General features: G+C 42.2%; 1 protein-coding gene across 12 annotated transcripts in view; it reads right to left on the reverse strand.

The window, feature by feature from the left end:
* Positions 1–17396, reverse strand: part of EYA4 (EYA transcriptional coactivator and phosphatase 4) — a 243987-nt gene that overhangs the window by 64382 nt on the left and 162209 nt on the right. For 8 of the 12 annotated variants that reach the window (XM_050949620.1, XM_050949614.1, XM_050949621.1 and 5 more), the window contains 3 exons: positions 16963–17087; positions 15732–15800; positions 4108–4206 (listed from right to left, as the gene is read on the reverse strand). In XM_050949620.1, coding sequence (XP_050805577.1) covers positions 4108–4206; positions 15732–15800; positions 16963–17087 — 293 coding nt within the window. The remainder of the gene's footprint in view (positions 1–4107; positions 4207–15731; positions 15801–16962; positions 17088–17396) is intronic. The other 4 variants (XM_050949625.1, XM_050949624.1, XM_050949623.1 and 1 more) reach the window with 2 other exon arrangements.

Genomic DNA, 17396 nt, shown 5'->3' on the forward strand with positions numbered 1-17396 from the left:
CTGTAACTACCAGCGCTGCACAACTGTAAGTGTAGCCATGGCCTTAGAAAAGTTATATGCCGGCAAGTCATCATGGCCTGAAATGCATCTTAGAATACTCAAGGAGCTAATAGAGGAGGTATCTGAGCCTCTAGCTATTATCTTTGGAAAATCATGGGAGACAGGAGAGATTCAAAAAGACTGAAAAAGGGCAAATATAGTGCCCATCTATAAAAAGGAAGAAAAAAACAACAACCCAGGAAACTACAGACCAGTTAGTTTAACTTCTGTGCCAGGGAAGATAATGGAGCAAGTAATTAAGGAAATCATCTGCAAACACTTGGAAGGTGCTAAGGTGATAGGGAATAGCCAGCATGGATTTATAAAGAACAAATCATGTCAAACCAATCTGATAGCTTTCTTTGATAGGATAACGAGTTTTGTGGATACGGGAGAAGCAGTGGATGTGGTATACCTAGATTTAGTAAGGCATTTGATATGGTCTTGCATGATATTCTTATCAATAAACTAGGCATATACAACTTAGATGGGGCTACTATAAGGTGAGTGCATAACTGGCTGGATAACCGTACTCAGAGAGTAGTTATTAATGGTTCCCAATACTGCTGGAAAGGTATAATAAGTGGGATTCCACAGGGGTCTGTTTTGGGACTGGCTCTGTTCAATATCTTCATCAACGACTTAGATATTGGCATAGAAAATATGCTTATTAAGTTTGCAGATGATACGAAACTGGGAGGGATTGCAACTGCTTTGGAGGATAGGGTCATAATTCAAAATGATCCAGTCAAATTAGAGAAATGGTCTGAGGTAAACAGGATGAAGTTTAATAAAGACAAATGCAAAGTTCTCCACTTAGGAAGGAACAATCAGTTTCACACATACAGAATGGGAAGAGACTGTCTAGGAAGGAGTACGGCAGAAAGGGATCTAGGGGTTTAGTGAACCACATGCTAAATATGAGTCAACAGTGTGATGCTGTGGCAAAAAAAGCAAACATGATTCTGGGATGCATTAACAGGTGTGTTGTGAGCAAGACACGAGAAGTCATTCTTCCGCTTTCCTCTGTGCTGGTTAGGCCTCAACTGGAGTATTGTGTCCAGTTCTGGGCACTGCATTTCAAGAAAGATGTGGAGAAATTGGAGAGGGTCCAGAGAAGAGTAACAAGAATGATTAAAGGTCTAGAGAACATGACCTATGAGAGAAAGCTGAAAGAACTGAGTTTGTTTAGTTTGGAAAGGAGAAGACTGAGAAGGGACATGATAGCAGATTTCAGGTATCTAAAAGGGTGTCATAAGGAGGAGGGAGAAAACTTATTCATCTTAGCCTCTAAGGATGAACAAGAAGCAATGGGCTTAAACTGCAGCAAGGGAGGTTTGGGTTGGCCATTAGGAAAAAGTTCCTAACAGTCAGGGTGGTTAAACACTGGAATAAATTGCCTAGGGAGGTTGTGGAATCTCCATCTCTGGAGATATTTAAGAGTAGGTTAGATAAATGTCTATCAGGGAAAATGCCTAGACAGTATTTGGTCCTGCCATGAGGGTAGGGGACTGGACTCGATGACCTCTTGAAGTCCCTTCCAGTCCTAGAGTCTATGAATCTATGAATCTATGATGGATTTAATTGTTTTAAAAACTATAGGGTAACACTGACATTATGACCTTCTCAGGTGGTGGGGTGTTCAGAATAGGTGGTACTTGTCATAGGAACATCTTGCTGCTTTAAAAACAATTAGATCCTCTGTATTCAGTTTCTCCTTAAGCCAGGATCCCCCATGACTGCAAAATTGGCAGCCTGGTCTGACCAGCTTTGTGGCATAGAAGCTAAAGAACAACAAAAAAACATATGGAAAAAAGTATTTCTCCGATTGTTTCAGCTGGTATATTTGGAAAGTTACCTGCAGCTGCCATTAAAAACACACACACACACAGACACACAGACACACACACAAACAAATGGTGGCAAGGTAGCACCCCAGATAAAATAGCTACAATTCAAACTAAAACATAACAAAACAACACATTCCCCCCACCCCCCCAATAAGCAACTATGTGCACATACTACTCCCTCATTATTGGTCCCACACCTCTAGCTGGTGACTGACGAAGTCTGTACCATGGTCAGAGGGGCTGCATTTCTTCCCTCCTGATAGTGCTTTCCCCTCAATCATTTTGTATCTGACTCTGTGACCCAAGATGGGGAAGTAGACTCATGTTTTACTTTAATATAGAGGCACTAAGATTTTAAAAAATGAGTGGCTACCTCAGTGTTTCTCAAACTGGGGTCATCACTTGTGGAGGGAAAGCCCCTGGTGGGCTGGGCTGGTTTGTTTAGCTGTCCTGTCCGCTGCAGTCCAATGGGAGCTGCTGGAAATGGCAGCTAGTATGTCCCTCAGCCCGTGCCACTTCCAGCAGCTCCCATGGGCCTGGAGCAGTGAACTGTAGACAGTGGGAGCCACGATCGGCCAGATCTGCAGACGGTGCAGGTAAACAAACTGGCCCGGCCCGCCAGGGGCTTTCCCTACACAAGCGGTGACCCCAGTTTGAGAAACACTGGCCTACATGTAGATTCCCAGGTTCATTGCAGCCACCTAAGTAAGTGGTCTGATTTTCAAAAATGAAGAACACCCTTCACCCTCTTGAAGTTCATGGTAGCTGCTGGGTGCTCAACACTGGAAACTCAGGCCCTTATTTAGGTGCCTAAATATGGATTTAGGAATATAACTCTAACCATCCCTTCCTGAAATTCTTGCCTGAGACTTTTTAATACACAGAGTAAAGCCCAGATTTCTTAAATATATAATATGGGTCAACAAAGGTACACTATCAATGCAAAATCACAATTATTTCTGCTGGTGGTAAATTTTTCAACTGACTGCTATTTTTGTCTAAAAAATTCTCATTTGGCAAAACCAAAACTGTCCATGAAACAGAGGCCATTTTGACAAATCTCTCAACTTAAAAAAACCAAGTTGAAAAAAGTCTTTAAGTTGTCTAAATGATTTGTTTTAAACAAAAAAAAAATCAGTTTTCCTGAGTGAAATGACTTTTTGTTTCAAAAGCTAATTTGTTTCAAAACTAATTTAAGCTAATTAGACAAAGACAAGGCTAAAAAGAGAAAAACTAAACATTTTGGAATTATTTAACAAAAAGTTTCAGCTGACCTGAACCTTCATATTGTATACACATATCTTTTGGAAACAGCCCTGGGGACATATTACACTCAGTAACACAGTTAAATTATTCTCAGCCAGCTGTAAGCACCAGGATAACTCAGACATAATGGGCCTGATTCAAAGCCTACTGAAGTCAATGAGGAGTTTTCGTTGACTTCTACTGGCTTCTGTGTGCTTTGGATTAGGCCCAAAGATGTTTATGGTACATTATTATTCTCTTCTCTGCATTAATATGACCAAGATCCAATTTTGTGTTACAATGCAAGCAATATGGACTTTCTTGTAGTTCAGTAACCTTTAATACTTTTCAGGCAGCTACTTACAATAATGTTTTGTGTTTTTTTTCAAAAGCCAACTGGGAAGATAAGATTATTTATATTGAATCAAACAGATACTTTATATTTAGAACCATGGATAAGATAGTTTAGGGCAGCCTCATCAGCTAACGAGCACTGCTGGAGTGAAGTTTAGGATTACTAAAGCAATACAACCCCCCCTCCCGATACCCCCTGATACTTAAAGCAATACAGCCTTCAGATTTACATTTTATAAATTATAATTGCTCATACTAATACAATCTAATTTTATCTCACTCCTGCTGATATTATATCAGCCTACAAACTAAAAAATGCTACATACTGCTGATATTATATGAGCCTACAAACTAAAAAATGCTACAGTATGTGACTATTGTTAAATATTCTTGCACACAAGAATGGTTGTAGTAAATATGTTTCTTAAGAACACAGCTGAAGAGAACTGCAAGTTAAGGTGTTTTCAAAAAAGGTATTATTACTTTTTGGTATTAAAGCCTACTTGATAATTTTCACAAAGTTTAAGAGGTGCCCTCCATGCACTGACATGTTCATTAGTGAAAGTTACCAATGCTACATTAGTGTGTATCTCATAACATGATCTTATTATGGCTTTACCTGACCCAGTAAAAGTGTCAAGCGATCCATCTCCAGTTGTGGTGGTGGTAGTTGTTTCACTGCTGTTCATGGGCTCTGTTTTGACTGCAAGAAGAGACACTACACATAGGAGAATAAGTAGACATGAGATTTTACTTCTAAATTTACATCAGAGACCTCATGCCAGTGTCACGAGTGGCAGTCCAGTTAGAACAGACATGCGATTGAAAAGTTTAGAATTTTATGAGAACAGTCTGCTACTGCACTTTCTGAAATGGCCATACATGCATCTATTTATGTCTCTATTTGAAAGACTGCTATAATGATCCAGATTAATTTCAATCTAAATCAAATTGATTCTAGCAGTTCCTTAAAACTAGTGGACAGGAAGGAGAGGAGAGTATATAGCACATAAAAAATAGATATGCTTGAGAACCAATACAATATGTTTTTATTCTCTTCCAGCAGCATATTGCTTTCACAGTGCAAGCTTTCTGCCACCCCCAAACCAGTGTGTTTTTCTACCTCAAAACTAACCCACACTGAAATTGGTGACTTATTTTACTCAAAGGAAAAAGAAAAGAAAAGAACTATAGGCAGTGCACAAATGATAGCTATGAAAAGCCAGCTTCTAATTAATGTACTAAGAAATAATTATATAACATAGACTTCCGCTTTTATTAGAGGCTAAGCTGCCCTAGGAAAATAAAAAATTAGAGCTGCACCACAATTACATTCAGAACACTCGTACATTTAGGTAGATGTGCATATTTACAGCATATATTAGTTGCCAGTTGATAAATACTTGGGGCCTGATTTTCATTTACGTGAAGGCTCTTTTACACAGCCAGAACAGCATAAAGGGGCTAAGTGCAAATGAGAATCAGGCCTTGTATGTTTTACTAGACATGTGGTATATCATGCATTTTAATTCTAAGAACAAAATAGTCTGGAATTTTCAAAGATGCTTAAAGGCTTACACTGGGAATTTTACCAGCAGAACAACAGCCGTATAATTATACCATGTATTGTTCCGCTGATCAATTTCACCATATTGACAAGTCTTAAGTGAACTGAGGAATTAACTCTCTTAAGCCCCTTTCAAGATCTCGGCCAAATTCTTTGGTGGCTTTTACCTGAACAAGCTATGAGGTCTATTATAGCTATTTGAAATTACACACACTTGCCTTTGTCCCCCATCCATAATGGATCTTTCATAGGCAAACGAGTGAGTTGGGTGATTGATACTTAACAGCAACACAACAGAAAATACATGACCGCAAATGAAATATGGGTGGAATTTGGGACATTGTGTATACATGCAAATTTCAAACAAGGGCAGTGGAAATTCACTTTTTGATTGTTTATGGGAATTATGTAAATCTTAATATGTAAAATGTGCACTTTACAGGGTGCCAACAAATGGGCAGCCTGAACAAATGCAGTGTAGTTGGTTGGCTTCACAGAGTAGGATGGGAGAAATAGGTCAAAATAGTCTACTCCTATCAATGGTCCTCCTATTCTCCACTGCACACTCCTGGAAAACAAGGTCATGGAGATTGCTCTGCACATGTCAAGGTTAGGGATATCAATTTAAGTGCCCAAAAGAAAGACTTACTTCTTCAGAAGGCCACTGAAATTGTTCCATAGCACCAGAATTTTGAAGAGGAATAATCAATCAATCAATCAATCAATCAACTGCAGCAATGTATTTTTAAACCAAATCCTATGTTTCACCACATCTCTGTCCTAAAATAATTTCTAAGAGATGGAGGGTTCAAATATAAATGTGGAAGTGGACTGACTTTTCTTTGCATTGATAATAAATAGCTTTTGCAATGAGAAAGCAGTTGGAACAAAAAGAGATGTATGCTGAAATTTGGGAAATGTGTTTTTATACTCAGTACAATATACATGAGAAATTAAGGAAAGCTTTTCTCCATAAGACAAAGATTGTCCTGCATTGCTGCTAATGAAACCTAGGTTCTATCTGCTGCATAAATGACAACTGTGCTGTCAAAGGGAACACTTTTTACTGACTTGATTGTGAAGAGGCTCAGGCCTTGCAACGCTGTCTCTGCATATATCAGAAAGTATGCAGCTTGCTAATTTGGTCTTCTTTGCAGTCTCTGTTCCCTTTATGACTGCCACAATCTCCTCTTCTCTCTCCATCACAGTAGTCTCTGACTACCTCAAAATCTTTAATGTATTTATTCTCACAACACCCCTGCAAAGTAGGGAAGTGCTATTAACCCAGCTCTACAGATGGAAAACTAAAGCACGGGGATCCTAAGTTCTTTGCCCAAGGTCATACACAAACTCTCTAGCGGAGCAGGGAATTCAACCCACGTCTCCCAAGTCCTAGGTTAATACCCTAGCCAATGGACCAACATTCTTCTTGTAGCTAGATTGATAGATATTCAGGAAAGCACTTTAGTATGTGCTTATCTGCTTTACTGAATTGGGGCCTAAATACTGAGTTGAAAAGTATTGTACTGAACTATCCCTACCTCCAGTCATTGTGATGTGCAGCACACTTTCCTGGGCACAAATATTCACCAAGATTTCCTCTCCTAGTCAAACAATCACTCTCCCTCGACTCTCAAATTAATTTAATTTGATAGAAGACACCAAGTTAAAATTACATTTTGTCAACAATACACACAGAAAATATATTTTGAGATAGCCTTGATTTTAAACAGCTCTAGTCTATTACATTCAGATTTAATCAGAGTAAGGAAGTCATCAAGACCTTTTCTTTGCATGGCTAGATTTCTGGAATACTGCCCCTATTTTTCATGTTGCACATAATTAAACCATGAAAAAACAGCATTAAACTAACCAAAAACCAGTTTAACTTTAAAAGAAAAAAAAAGCAATAGAATTTAAAGTTGAGATCAAAATATAAGCTCACACCATTTAAGCACACACTGTTTTGCTTAGATTTTGTAGCACATATAACAGTGTGTGGCATCATGTAATGTTCTGACACTGCTACAATATCTATCCTAGTAAGGGGAGCAGGGTGACTTAAAAATTTGAATTACAATGTGTAGCCCAAAGAAATTGTGTTGAGCACCAAACGGTCCGAGGTCAACTGCAACCTGTTGGGACGTAGATGGTCGTGAAAAAAAGCATGGGGGTGGATCCTGGGCAGTGGCTGGGGCACCATCCTTGGGCACAACCTCAAAATCCCCATTTCTGGCTGCCCTGGTCTCTGGAGGGGCCAGGCTGGGCCGAGGAGAGAGCAGATGAAGGGTGGCATCACTTAAACCCCTTGTCTTTCTCCTTCCCTCTGTAGGACTTGGACTGGGGGACACCCCATGATCTTGATGGAAGCACAGAAGGGGGAGGCCGCAATGGCTTTCTAGCCTGTTGAGGGGTGTGCAGGCCCAAGGACCGGAGGGTGGCATGGGAGTCATTAATACCGTGAAGCCATGCATTGGTCAGCTCTGAGAATAGCCCTGCTCCCTCAAATGGGAGATCTTGCAGGGCAGTCTGCATCTCTTGAGTAAGCCCAGAGGACTGTAATGAGGAGCTGTGCCTCATGACCACCGCAGAGGAGACCACCCTGGCTGCTGAGTCTGTAACGTCTCAGGTCATCTGGAGGGCGCCTCTTGCCACCACTTTGCCCTCATCCACTAAGATGGCAAACTCCTGGGCTTGGTCCTGTGGAAAGCCCTGCTTGAGCTTGCTGATGGAGTCCCACAAGTTGAAGTTGTACCTGCCTAGCATGGCCTGATGGTTAGACACCCAAAACTGCTGCTGGCTATTGAATAAATTTTTCTGCCATATAAGTCCAGTCTCTTGGTGTCTTTATTTTTGGGTTTGCCACTGGCCTGGCCTTGCCTGTCCCTTTCGTTGACGACAGACACTACCAGACACCCTGCAGGAAGGTGGGTGTACAGATATTCAGATCCCTTTGCTGGGACATAATATTTCTTTTCCGCTTTCTTGGAGCAGGTGGAATGGAGGAGCAGGTCTGACACACAGACTCAGCAATTTTCAGGACCCCCTGGGCGGATGGGCAACGCAACCCAGGCTGGGGTGGATGAGAGTATGACATTGAAGAGGTTGTCGGACTACTCCCCTAGCTCCTCGATCTCCAAGTTCAGGTTAGCAGCCACCCTTTAGAGCAGTGCCTGATGCTCCTTGAAATCATTGAGGGGACTGCTCATTTGCAATGGGCCCGCCGCCTCGTCTGGGGATGATGAAGATGACTGTACTGCAGGGGAAGGGGCAGCTTCCCTTTGTCTGTCTGGGGCTGGCTCTTTGTGTGTCAAGGCCCATTGCAACGCTCCTGTGTCGGACTCAGCAGCGTGCTCCGATGCTGGTGCTGGCTGGGCTGGAGGCAGTTTGTCCGATACGACCTGAGAGGAATGGTGGGAATACAGGACAGGCATGATGGGTATGCCCTATGGGCTCCAGTACTGCTACTGGGTGGGCCACTGCCCCTGCTGCCATGCTGGCAGGGCCGTTACGCAGGTTGTCGGCGATTTGGCTCTCCTAGGTGAGGGGCTGAACTCTCCCTCCAGCTCGGACCACTGTAGATGCCGGAGGCTGTTGTCTGACCCTTGTCAGCAAACAGTAAGAAAAGGGCGAGGAACGGTGCCTGCCCAAAGAGCAGTACCGGCGAGTCAGAGACTGGTGCCATGACCAGGAACAATCCCGCACCGAGGGGGATCGATGCTGTTGTGGGGGGGACTGCCTAGGCAATGGGGATCTGTACTGTGGTGATCTCTGGCGGGAAGCCCGGCGGTATTGCAGGTACAGGGATCAGCGTCATGACGCGGGCATCCCGTGCCTCATAGGTGGTGACCTTGGTGTTAGAGACCTGAGTCTTCTACCTGCAGACTGAGGCTGAGGCACAGGGATCTTAAGCCGCGGTGATGGGGATCAATGCTTGTGGTTCGGGGACGCTCCATTGCTCTAGTGGGAGGTCCCAGAACTGGCTTGCCCTTAGAGGTCTGGGCCTTAACTTGGTTCATCAACTGGTTTGACATCTGTGATGCTGGCTGGCCTACTTGGTCCTTGGCTGCCAGGGCCACCTGAGGCACAGGAGGCCGTACTAGGGGACAGGATCCCCTGCCGCTCCCGGGAGTCAGATGCCCGGTTGGATACCCCTGTGTAGCTCCAGGGCAGGTAGGGGCCAGATGTCCTGATTTTATAGGGACAGTCCCAATTTTGGGGTCTTTTTCTTATATAGGGTCCTATTACACCCCACTCCCTGTCTAGATTTTTCACATTTGCTGTCTGGTCACCCTAAGGGCAGGCATGTAGCTTAACACAAGTACTTTGTCAGACTTCCCCCTGTCCTGCAGTGCCGACAGGTCCTTGGGCTTCAGCCACTTCTTAGGCCCCACCAAAGGGGAACGGTGCCGGGCAGGTTCCAGTGCCAGCATTGCACTGCGCACCAACACCAAAGTGCTAGGCGTGGAGTCCAACCGGAAGGGCTCCAAGGCAGGAGGAAGCACAGACTCCATGAGGATGGCCCTCAAGCAGATATACCGCTCCTTTTGAGTTCAAGGGCAAAAGTTTTTGCAGATCCTGCACTTGTCTTTTCTGTGTGATTCCCCCAAACACATCAAACAGCTATCATGGGGGTCAGTAATGGGCATTGGCTCGGTACACAATGAACATGGTTTGAAGCCTGGGGGACAGGGCATGTCCCACTCTGTGGCAAAGTCCCAGCTGGGACTCTAACTACTAAAACTATTATCTAATACTTAACTTAATGATCAAACTAAATACCTAAGAACTAACTATAAAGGAGACAGAACAATTGGCTAAAGAACCACTAATGCTCTTGCAATGCAAGACAAGGCGCTCTGACCAACCGTCACGGGTGGTAAGAAGAAACTTGGAGGGTGCAGCGTCGTTGGCGCCTGATATACTGATGCATGAGTGCAGCACTCAAGGGGGTGCGGATACCACTAAGGCAAAAGTCTCCAACAACTGTCCACATGGGTACGTACACACCTAAAATGGAATTGACATGAGCAAGCACTCCAAGAAGAACTAATGATCTGCAAAGTTTCATTTTTTAACAACTAAGCTATATTTTAAGGACTGAGAATGCACAATGGTATAATCAGATGGGCAGCAGATTCTACTACTGTTCTCCTCCCCTATACAGTAGAACTTCAGAGTTACGAATTGACTGGTCAACCACCCATTTCATTTGGAACTGGAAGTATGTAAGTAGGGAGCAGAGAGGGGAAAAAAAGTAATTACTCCATAGTATAGTACTGTGTTGAACATAAACGACTAAAAAAATAAAGGGAAAGTTTAAAAAAAGATGTCAATGTAAGGAAACTGTTTCTGTGCTTGTTTCATTTAAATTAAGATGGTTAAAAGGCAGCATTTTTCTTCTGCATAGAGTAAAGCTGTATTAAGTCAATGTTCAGTTGTAAACTTTTGAAAGAACAATCATACATTTTGTTCAGAGTTATGAACAATCTCCATTCTCGAGGTGTTTGTAACTCTGAGGTTCTACCGCACTTGAAAGTAACCACAGATCAGGGAGAGGAGGGGCCAACGAGAACAGGTGAGTATGGATCCTTTAAAGGGTCAGTTCAGAGAGATGTCCAAGTCAATTAATCAGATATCTGATGCTCTCCTTTCACTTAACATCCAAGCCCTAGGACTTTTCTAGAAAACCTTAAATTGCTGTGGGGAATCCCAGTGATAATGGAGAGAAGTAGCTGACATGCTGTGAGGATGTCACTCAAAGACCAATGGAAGATGACAGACTACACAAAGTATCTCCCGAAACCAGCAGTAGGGGGTTGGAAAAAAGTCCGGAGAGCCAAGCAGCTTTTCCAGGTGTGGGAGTTAGGGTGGGATGCTAAACACTGACTGCAATGGGAGAAGCAGCCTGTGACTGCAGTGCAAGACATCTCAATACAGAGTCCAGGAGCAACCAAGGAAGGGTACATGCTGGACTGGGTTATCATTAGCTGGGACCTGATGGAGTGCTAACTGGGCTGGCAGAGAAAGACAATTACAGAACATTTGAGGTTGATGGGAGTGAGGAAAACACATGAAGGAAACAGACCAAGAGCAGCCATGCACATCCGATGTCATAACTCAATAGATGTGGCATATACTCTATCACACACAGTTTGCCAAGCAAATACTATGCAACCACAGATGCAGCGAGCCAGTGGGAACATCACAAAGAGAGGCCCCACCAAGACACAAAGATCTAAAAGGCATAGGACTAGTGATCCAACTGCCCTCTGAGAGAGTGGGATTCAAAGGAGAACCCTATGTACTAGGCTGAGCACCTCTCAGGATAGCATGTACTTGCCCACTGGATTTCCCCCTTGCTGCTTAGTTAGGAATTAAGCTGTATGTGGCAATGTACTTTTTCCTTCACCTGTACCTACTAAAATAACAGATTAGAATAGAGGAGATATTCCATAATCGGACTAACGTATTACTGTTGCACCTAGCTGTCTAGCCCCCATAGTAAGCCATTTATTCTGGCACAGAACTTCCTCCGTGGAACGCATATAAGATATTTGTGTAATACCTTAGAGTGGCTGACTTGCATATACAACTTCATTTCAAACTCCTTTTTTTTTTTAAAAAGTCAGCTTTCTGAACCCGAAACCTTATTAACTTTGGTCCCAAACTGCAAAGTTAAGCATGTGTGTCATATTCTGCAAGATGGAGCTTTTCAGAATAGATTATGGCTGGAATTTGTGTGTGTACTAAGAACAATTCTACACATTATTTTGAGATATTTACATTATACAATACAAAAATGGGTTTCATTACTTAAAGTGGATACCATACGGGACCGTATTTTCAGTGGGCCTCAACACTGACTTCCAAAACTGTACATGCAGGATTTGGCATTTCCAAACCCTGTATCTGCAAAGAACTCCGAGTGACCAACACATGGAAATCCAACTTCATAAAAGGGTTTGACAATTTGGGTCAGCCAAACTTCAAAATCAGCCTCTAAGGGTATGTCTTCATTACAGAGTTAAATCAGGTGATCACAGGGACACCACTTGTCCGGTTTTATACAGGATAGTCCTCTTTTTGAGAGATTTGTCCCCTGTCTGGTAGTGGAACAAAAACAGAAGTGGTTTTCTGCATTATTGGACAGGAGTTACCATTTTGAACAGCATGTTGCTCTGCCCCTGCTGGCATGACCGCACGTGCAGCTGGTGTGGGGTGGGTGCTCTTGAAAACGGAGTGCACCATGCATACAAGATCACCCTGGTTGGGTCATCTGATCCCACTGAGGGGTATCAAAAGAAACTGCACCGTCTGCTCAAGAAACTCCTTGAAGAAGCACAGGAACAAATCTACCCAGATACACCCATAGAGCCCCGACCAGGGATATTCTATCTGCTACCCAAGATCCATAAACCTGGGAATCCTGGACACATCATCTCAGGTATTGGCAGCCTGACAGCAGGATTGTCTGGCTATGTGGACTAAGGCCATATGCTACCAGCACTCCTAGCTATCTTCAAGACACCACTGACTTCCTGAGGAAACTACAATCCATTGGTGATCATCCAGAAAACACAATCATAGCCACTATGGATGTAGAAACTCTCTACACCAACATTTGACACAAAGATGGACTACAAGCCATCAGGAACAGCATCCCCAATAATTTTACGGCAGACCTGGTGGCTGAGCTTTGTGACTTTGTCCTCACTGACAACCATTTCAGATTTGGGGATTATTTATACTTTCAAGTCAGCAGCACTGCTATGGGTACCCGCATGGCCCCACAGTATGCCAACATTTTTATGGCTGACTTAGAACAACGCTTCCTCAGCTCTCGTCCCCTAGCTCCCCTACTCTACTTGTGCTACACTGATAACATCTTCATCATCTGAACCCATGGGAAGGAGGCCCTTGAGGAATTCCACCAGGATTTAAACAATTTTCACCCCACCATCAACCTCAGCCTGGACCAGTCCACACAAGAGATTCACTTCCTGGACACTACAGTGCAAATAAGCGAGGTTCACATAAAAACCAGCTTATATCGGAAACCTACTGACCGTTATTCTTACCTACATGCCACCAGTTTTCATCTAGACCACATCACACGATCCATTGTCTACAGCCAAGCTCTAAGATACAACTGCATTTGCTCCAATCCCTCAGACAGAGATAAACATCTACAGGATCTCTATCAAGCATTCTTAAAACTATAATATACACCTGGGGAAGTGAAGAAACAGATTAATAGAGCCAGAAGGGCACCCAGAAGTCACACCTACTCCAGGACAGGCCCAACAAAGAAAGTAACAGAATGCCACTAGTCATCACCTACAGCTCCAACTAAAACTTCTCCAGCACATCACCAAGGATCTACAACCTATCCTGGAAGATGATCCCTCACTCTCACAGACCCTGGGAGATAGGCCAGTCCTCGCTTACAGACAGCCCCCGGAACCTAAAGCAAATACTCACCAGCAACAACACACCACACAACAGAAATACTAATCCAGGAACCAATCTGTGCAACAAAGCCCGTTACCAACTCTGTCTGCATATCTATTCAAGGGATACCATCAAACAACCTAACCACATCAGCCACACCGTCAGGGGCTTGTTCACCTGCACATTTACCAATGTGATATATGCCATCATGTGCCAGCGATGCCCCTCTGCCATGTACATTGGTCAAACCGGACAGTCTCTATGCAAAAGAATAAATGGACACAAATCAGATATCAAGAATTGTAATATTCAAAAACCAGTAGGAGAGCACTTCAATCTCCCTGGACACTCAGTAACAGACTTAAAAGTGGCAATTCTTCAGCAAAAAGAACCTTTAAAAACAGACTTCAGCAAGAAACTGCAGAGCTGGAATTAATCTGCAAACTTGACACCATCAAATTAGGCCTGAATAAAACCTGGGAATGGCTGGGTCACTACAAAAACTAATTTTCTCTCTGTTGGTCCTCATCCTTTCTTGTTAACTGTTGGGAATGGGCCACATCCACCTTGATTGAATTGGCCTCATTAGCACTGAGCCCCCACTTTGTAAGACAACTCCCATCTTTTCGTGTGCTGTATATTTATACCTGCCTACTGTATTTTTCACTCCATGCATCTGATGAAGTGGGTTATAGCCCATGAAAGCTGATGCCCAGATAAATGTGTTAGTCTCTAAGGTGCTACAAGGACTCCTAATTGTTTTTGCTGATACAGACTAACACAGTTGAGGCAGAATCACTCTGGCAGGAATTGCCAGAATGTCCAGTATTCCAGGAATGTGAGAGTGGCCACCCTAGGTGATTGGCACCTGGGTCTGAGCACCTGCATTAGCCTTACTTGGGTGTGAGCAGACACACTGCAAAGTCCAACCCACATTCCTGTGTCCTCCCTGGTGTTGCATTCATTCAGGTATGAGGAGGATTTCTGGGGGCATATCCCATGGTAATTTGTCCTGCTGTAAGATGAGCCACTCTATGATTCTTTCACAGTGAATTATGAGAGAACTCATCTGTCCTTCTGTGCACATGGCAGGAAATGTGGGAAGGCACTGGAGAACTACCAGCACTCAAGTGATTTATAGAGTCCTCACTGCAAAGTGGATAGATTACCAACCCATGATTTAGCCAATACCGCAGACAAGCCAGTTAGCCTGGGATGAAAGCATCGGGTTGAAAGATAGCAGTGTGTGTGGTCAAGCGGGGGTGTTGGGGTAACAGACATAAATAAGAGCCTGAGTTAACTCTGTGATGATGACATACTCTGTATTTCCACATGTAACTGCAAGTGTAAAAGCCTGCATTTTTGTCTGAGCAGAAGTATGACTAATTTGTGTATAAATCTAGTTGCACAGTTTTATGAGCACAAAATTGCAATTGCAAATTTAAGAGTCTAGGTTGATGCCCCTTTGAAAACATGTATGTGCCTCTCAACCCAATCCTGTAAACATTTACTACCATGCATATCCACATTTAAACTAAATTTAGATTGTAACCTCTTTGAGGCAGAGACCATCATTTTCTTATGTATTTGTATAATACCTATCACATTAGGGCCGTGTTCTATGATTGGGCCCTAGATGTTACCAAAATACAAAGAAAATAATAATAATACATATGGGAGGAAAGGAATGAGTGGTAGTAACTGGTTGTAGGATGATAAATATGTTTGTAAAGTGCCCAATACATTTATGACACTATAAACTATATGTTTTAAATTGTAATTATGCTATATTTTACAACCATGATTTGTGCTCAGGTAAGCATGTAATACAGTACCTAAAAATAAGAAAAGATAAATGGACATTCAGTGGAAAATACATTAATCTGGCTTTCTAGCTCCCAGTGATGTCAATCAGAGCTGTGGGTGCTTAGCCTCTCTGAAAACAATGCCATCAGATTATGAGGATGTATACAATTAACCTCATTCTAGGACAATTAAAATTCTTGTTACTAGTGAAATGGCTTAACAAGTATGGTAAAATAAATGTTTGTTACTGCTTCTTTCTGGTTTTCCAGCTCTGCAAAAGACTCTGAGAAGTAGGAAATCACATAAAAATGTTCTAAACCACAGAACAAAAGAACGAAACAAAGCAGGACAAATGTAACACAGCAGTCATGGAGCCACAAAGTCACACACATGCACTGTACCATGATCTCTCATACTTGTTGCAGAAGAGGGAGTGCTGCAACTCAGCAACCAGTCTGCAGTATTTAAAACAGTCATGTTGTCTCCTGAGAATGGGAATGGTATAATGGTTCATTGTCTGAATGTCTGCTCAATACACATGAATATTCTTTAATGCCAGTAGGTGTTTTTGCCCTTTGAGCCTAGTCTTTAGCTGCATGGTATTACTTTTGTGAATATTATTCTAGCTGGTTTATTTAAATAAAATATACACATACTATTATTAGTGCTCTTAAAGGTCGAGTTTCAGCCCCTCGTTATTCTGGAATATTGGTATTTGATTTTTCAATGTGAATAGACTGAATCTTAAAGATATCACTAGAAGGGTCTAATTCCCTCCATACTCACATGTACATTTTCACAGACATTAATGGAATTTTTGCATACAGAGAAGTGAATAAAACTTTATATTGTGGGAAGAAAGAACTGAATGACCAAGATTTTGGTGTAAAATACTAAAATACAATCTCGTGCACACTAATGTACAAAATCTAAGAACCAGGGTGAAATCCTGGCTCTGTTGAACTCAATGGCACAACACTCATTGACACAACAGGGCCCAGGATTTCCCCTCATATTCTGATACCCTTGCTCACATTGTGCAGCGTCGCATTCAGACTACTCACCAGACCAAGAGCAGCAAAACCCATTATTAGCTTAGAAAACATAACAACTCTATTGACCTAAACTTTGGCAACATCTTTATAGATGTACACGGGGCAGTAATCATTTAAGTAATAACTTAAGTAATGAGTAGTAGTCATTAAAGAACAGGTTAGACAAACACCTGTCAGAGATGGTCTTCGTATACTTGGTCCTGCTTTAGTGCATGGGGCTGGACTAGATGACCTGACAAGGTTCCTTTCTAGGATTTCTATGGTTTGGGCAATATACAATGAAGATTTGAAAAAGATTGATATGTTACAACCATTATGTATGTTATACTTTCAATACTTGCTGACAACTGAGTCTCCAGACCTAATGTTTTCCTCATTCAGTTTCAAGATGTTGAACAGAATTAAATGGAAACAACTGTACAAATTTAAAATGTTCTATTGTTCATCTTTTTTCTGCTGAGGGCTGATATCGGTATCTATCTATCAGCCTTAAGCTCATCACTAAATTGAAATGCTAAACTTAAAAAGTTTATTAAAAATAGAGAAAGGACATATAACAACTTTCTGTGCATCGATGATGTCTTACACTTACCTCCTGTTCCATTTGTTGTGATGGACGTGCTGCTGAGATTAGATTTATCCAGTTTGGAACTACTCGGATTATCACTGCTTCCAACAAGATTATGAGGACTTGTTAGATCCTGCATTTCCATAGACCTGTTAGAAAAGGAAGCAACATAAGGACATAATAAAATAAAATAAAACAACAATATTTAAATATTTGTATTGCAATAATACCTAGAAGTGCCAATCAAGGTTTGAGCTCTCACTGTGTAAAGCACTGAACCCCCACCCCGAACCAAATATGATTCCTTCTCTAAAGAGTTTACAATCTAAATATCAGCATTTGCACCTTTAAAAGGACAACAATATTATTTTATTGGAAAACAAACCTGTAGCTATTCTTTATTAGCAAAACTATTGTTACCAAAGTTTGTAGTTTCCACAATTACTTATTCAATGTTA

The sequence above is a fragment of the Gopherus flavomarginatus genome, chromosome 4 (assembly GCF_025201925.1).
Source record: "Gopherus flavomarginatus isolate rGopFla2 chromosome 4, rGopFla2.mat.asm, whole genome shotgun sequence".
Lineage (NCBI taxonomy): Eukaryota > Metazoa > Chordata > Testudines > Testudinidae > Gopherus > Gopherus flavomarginatus.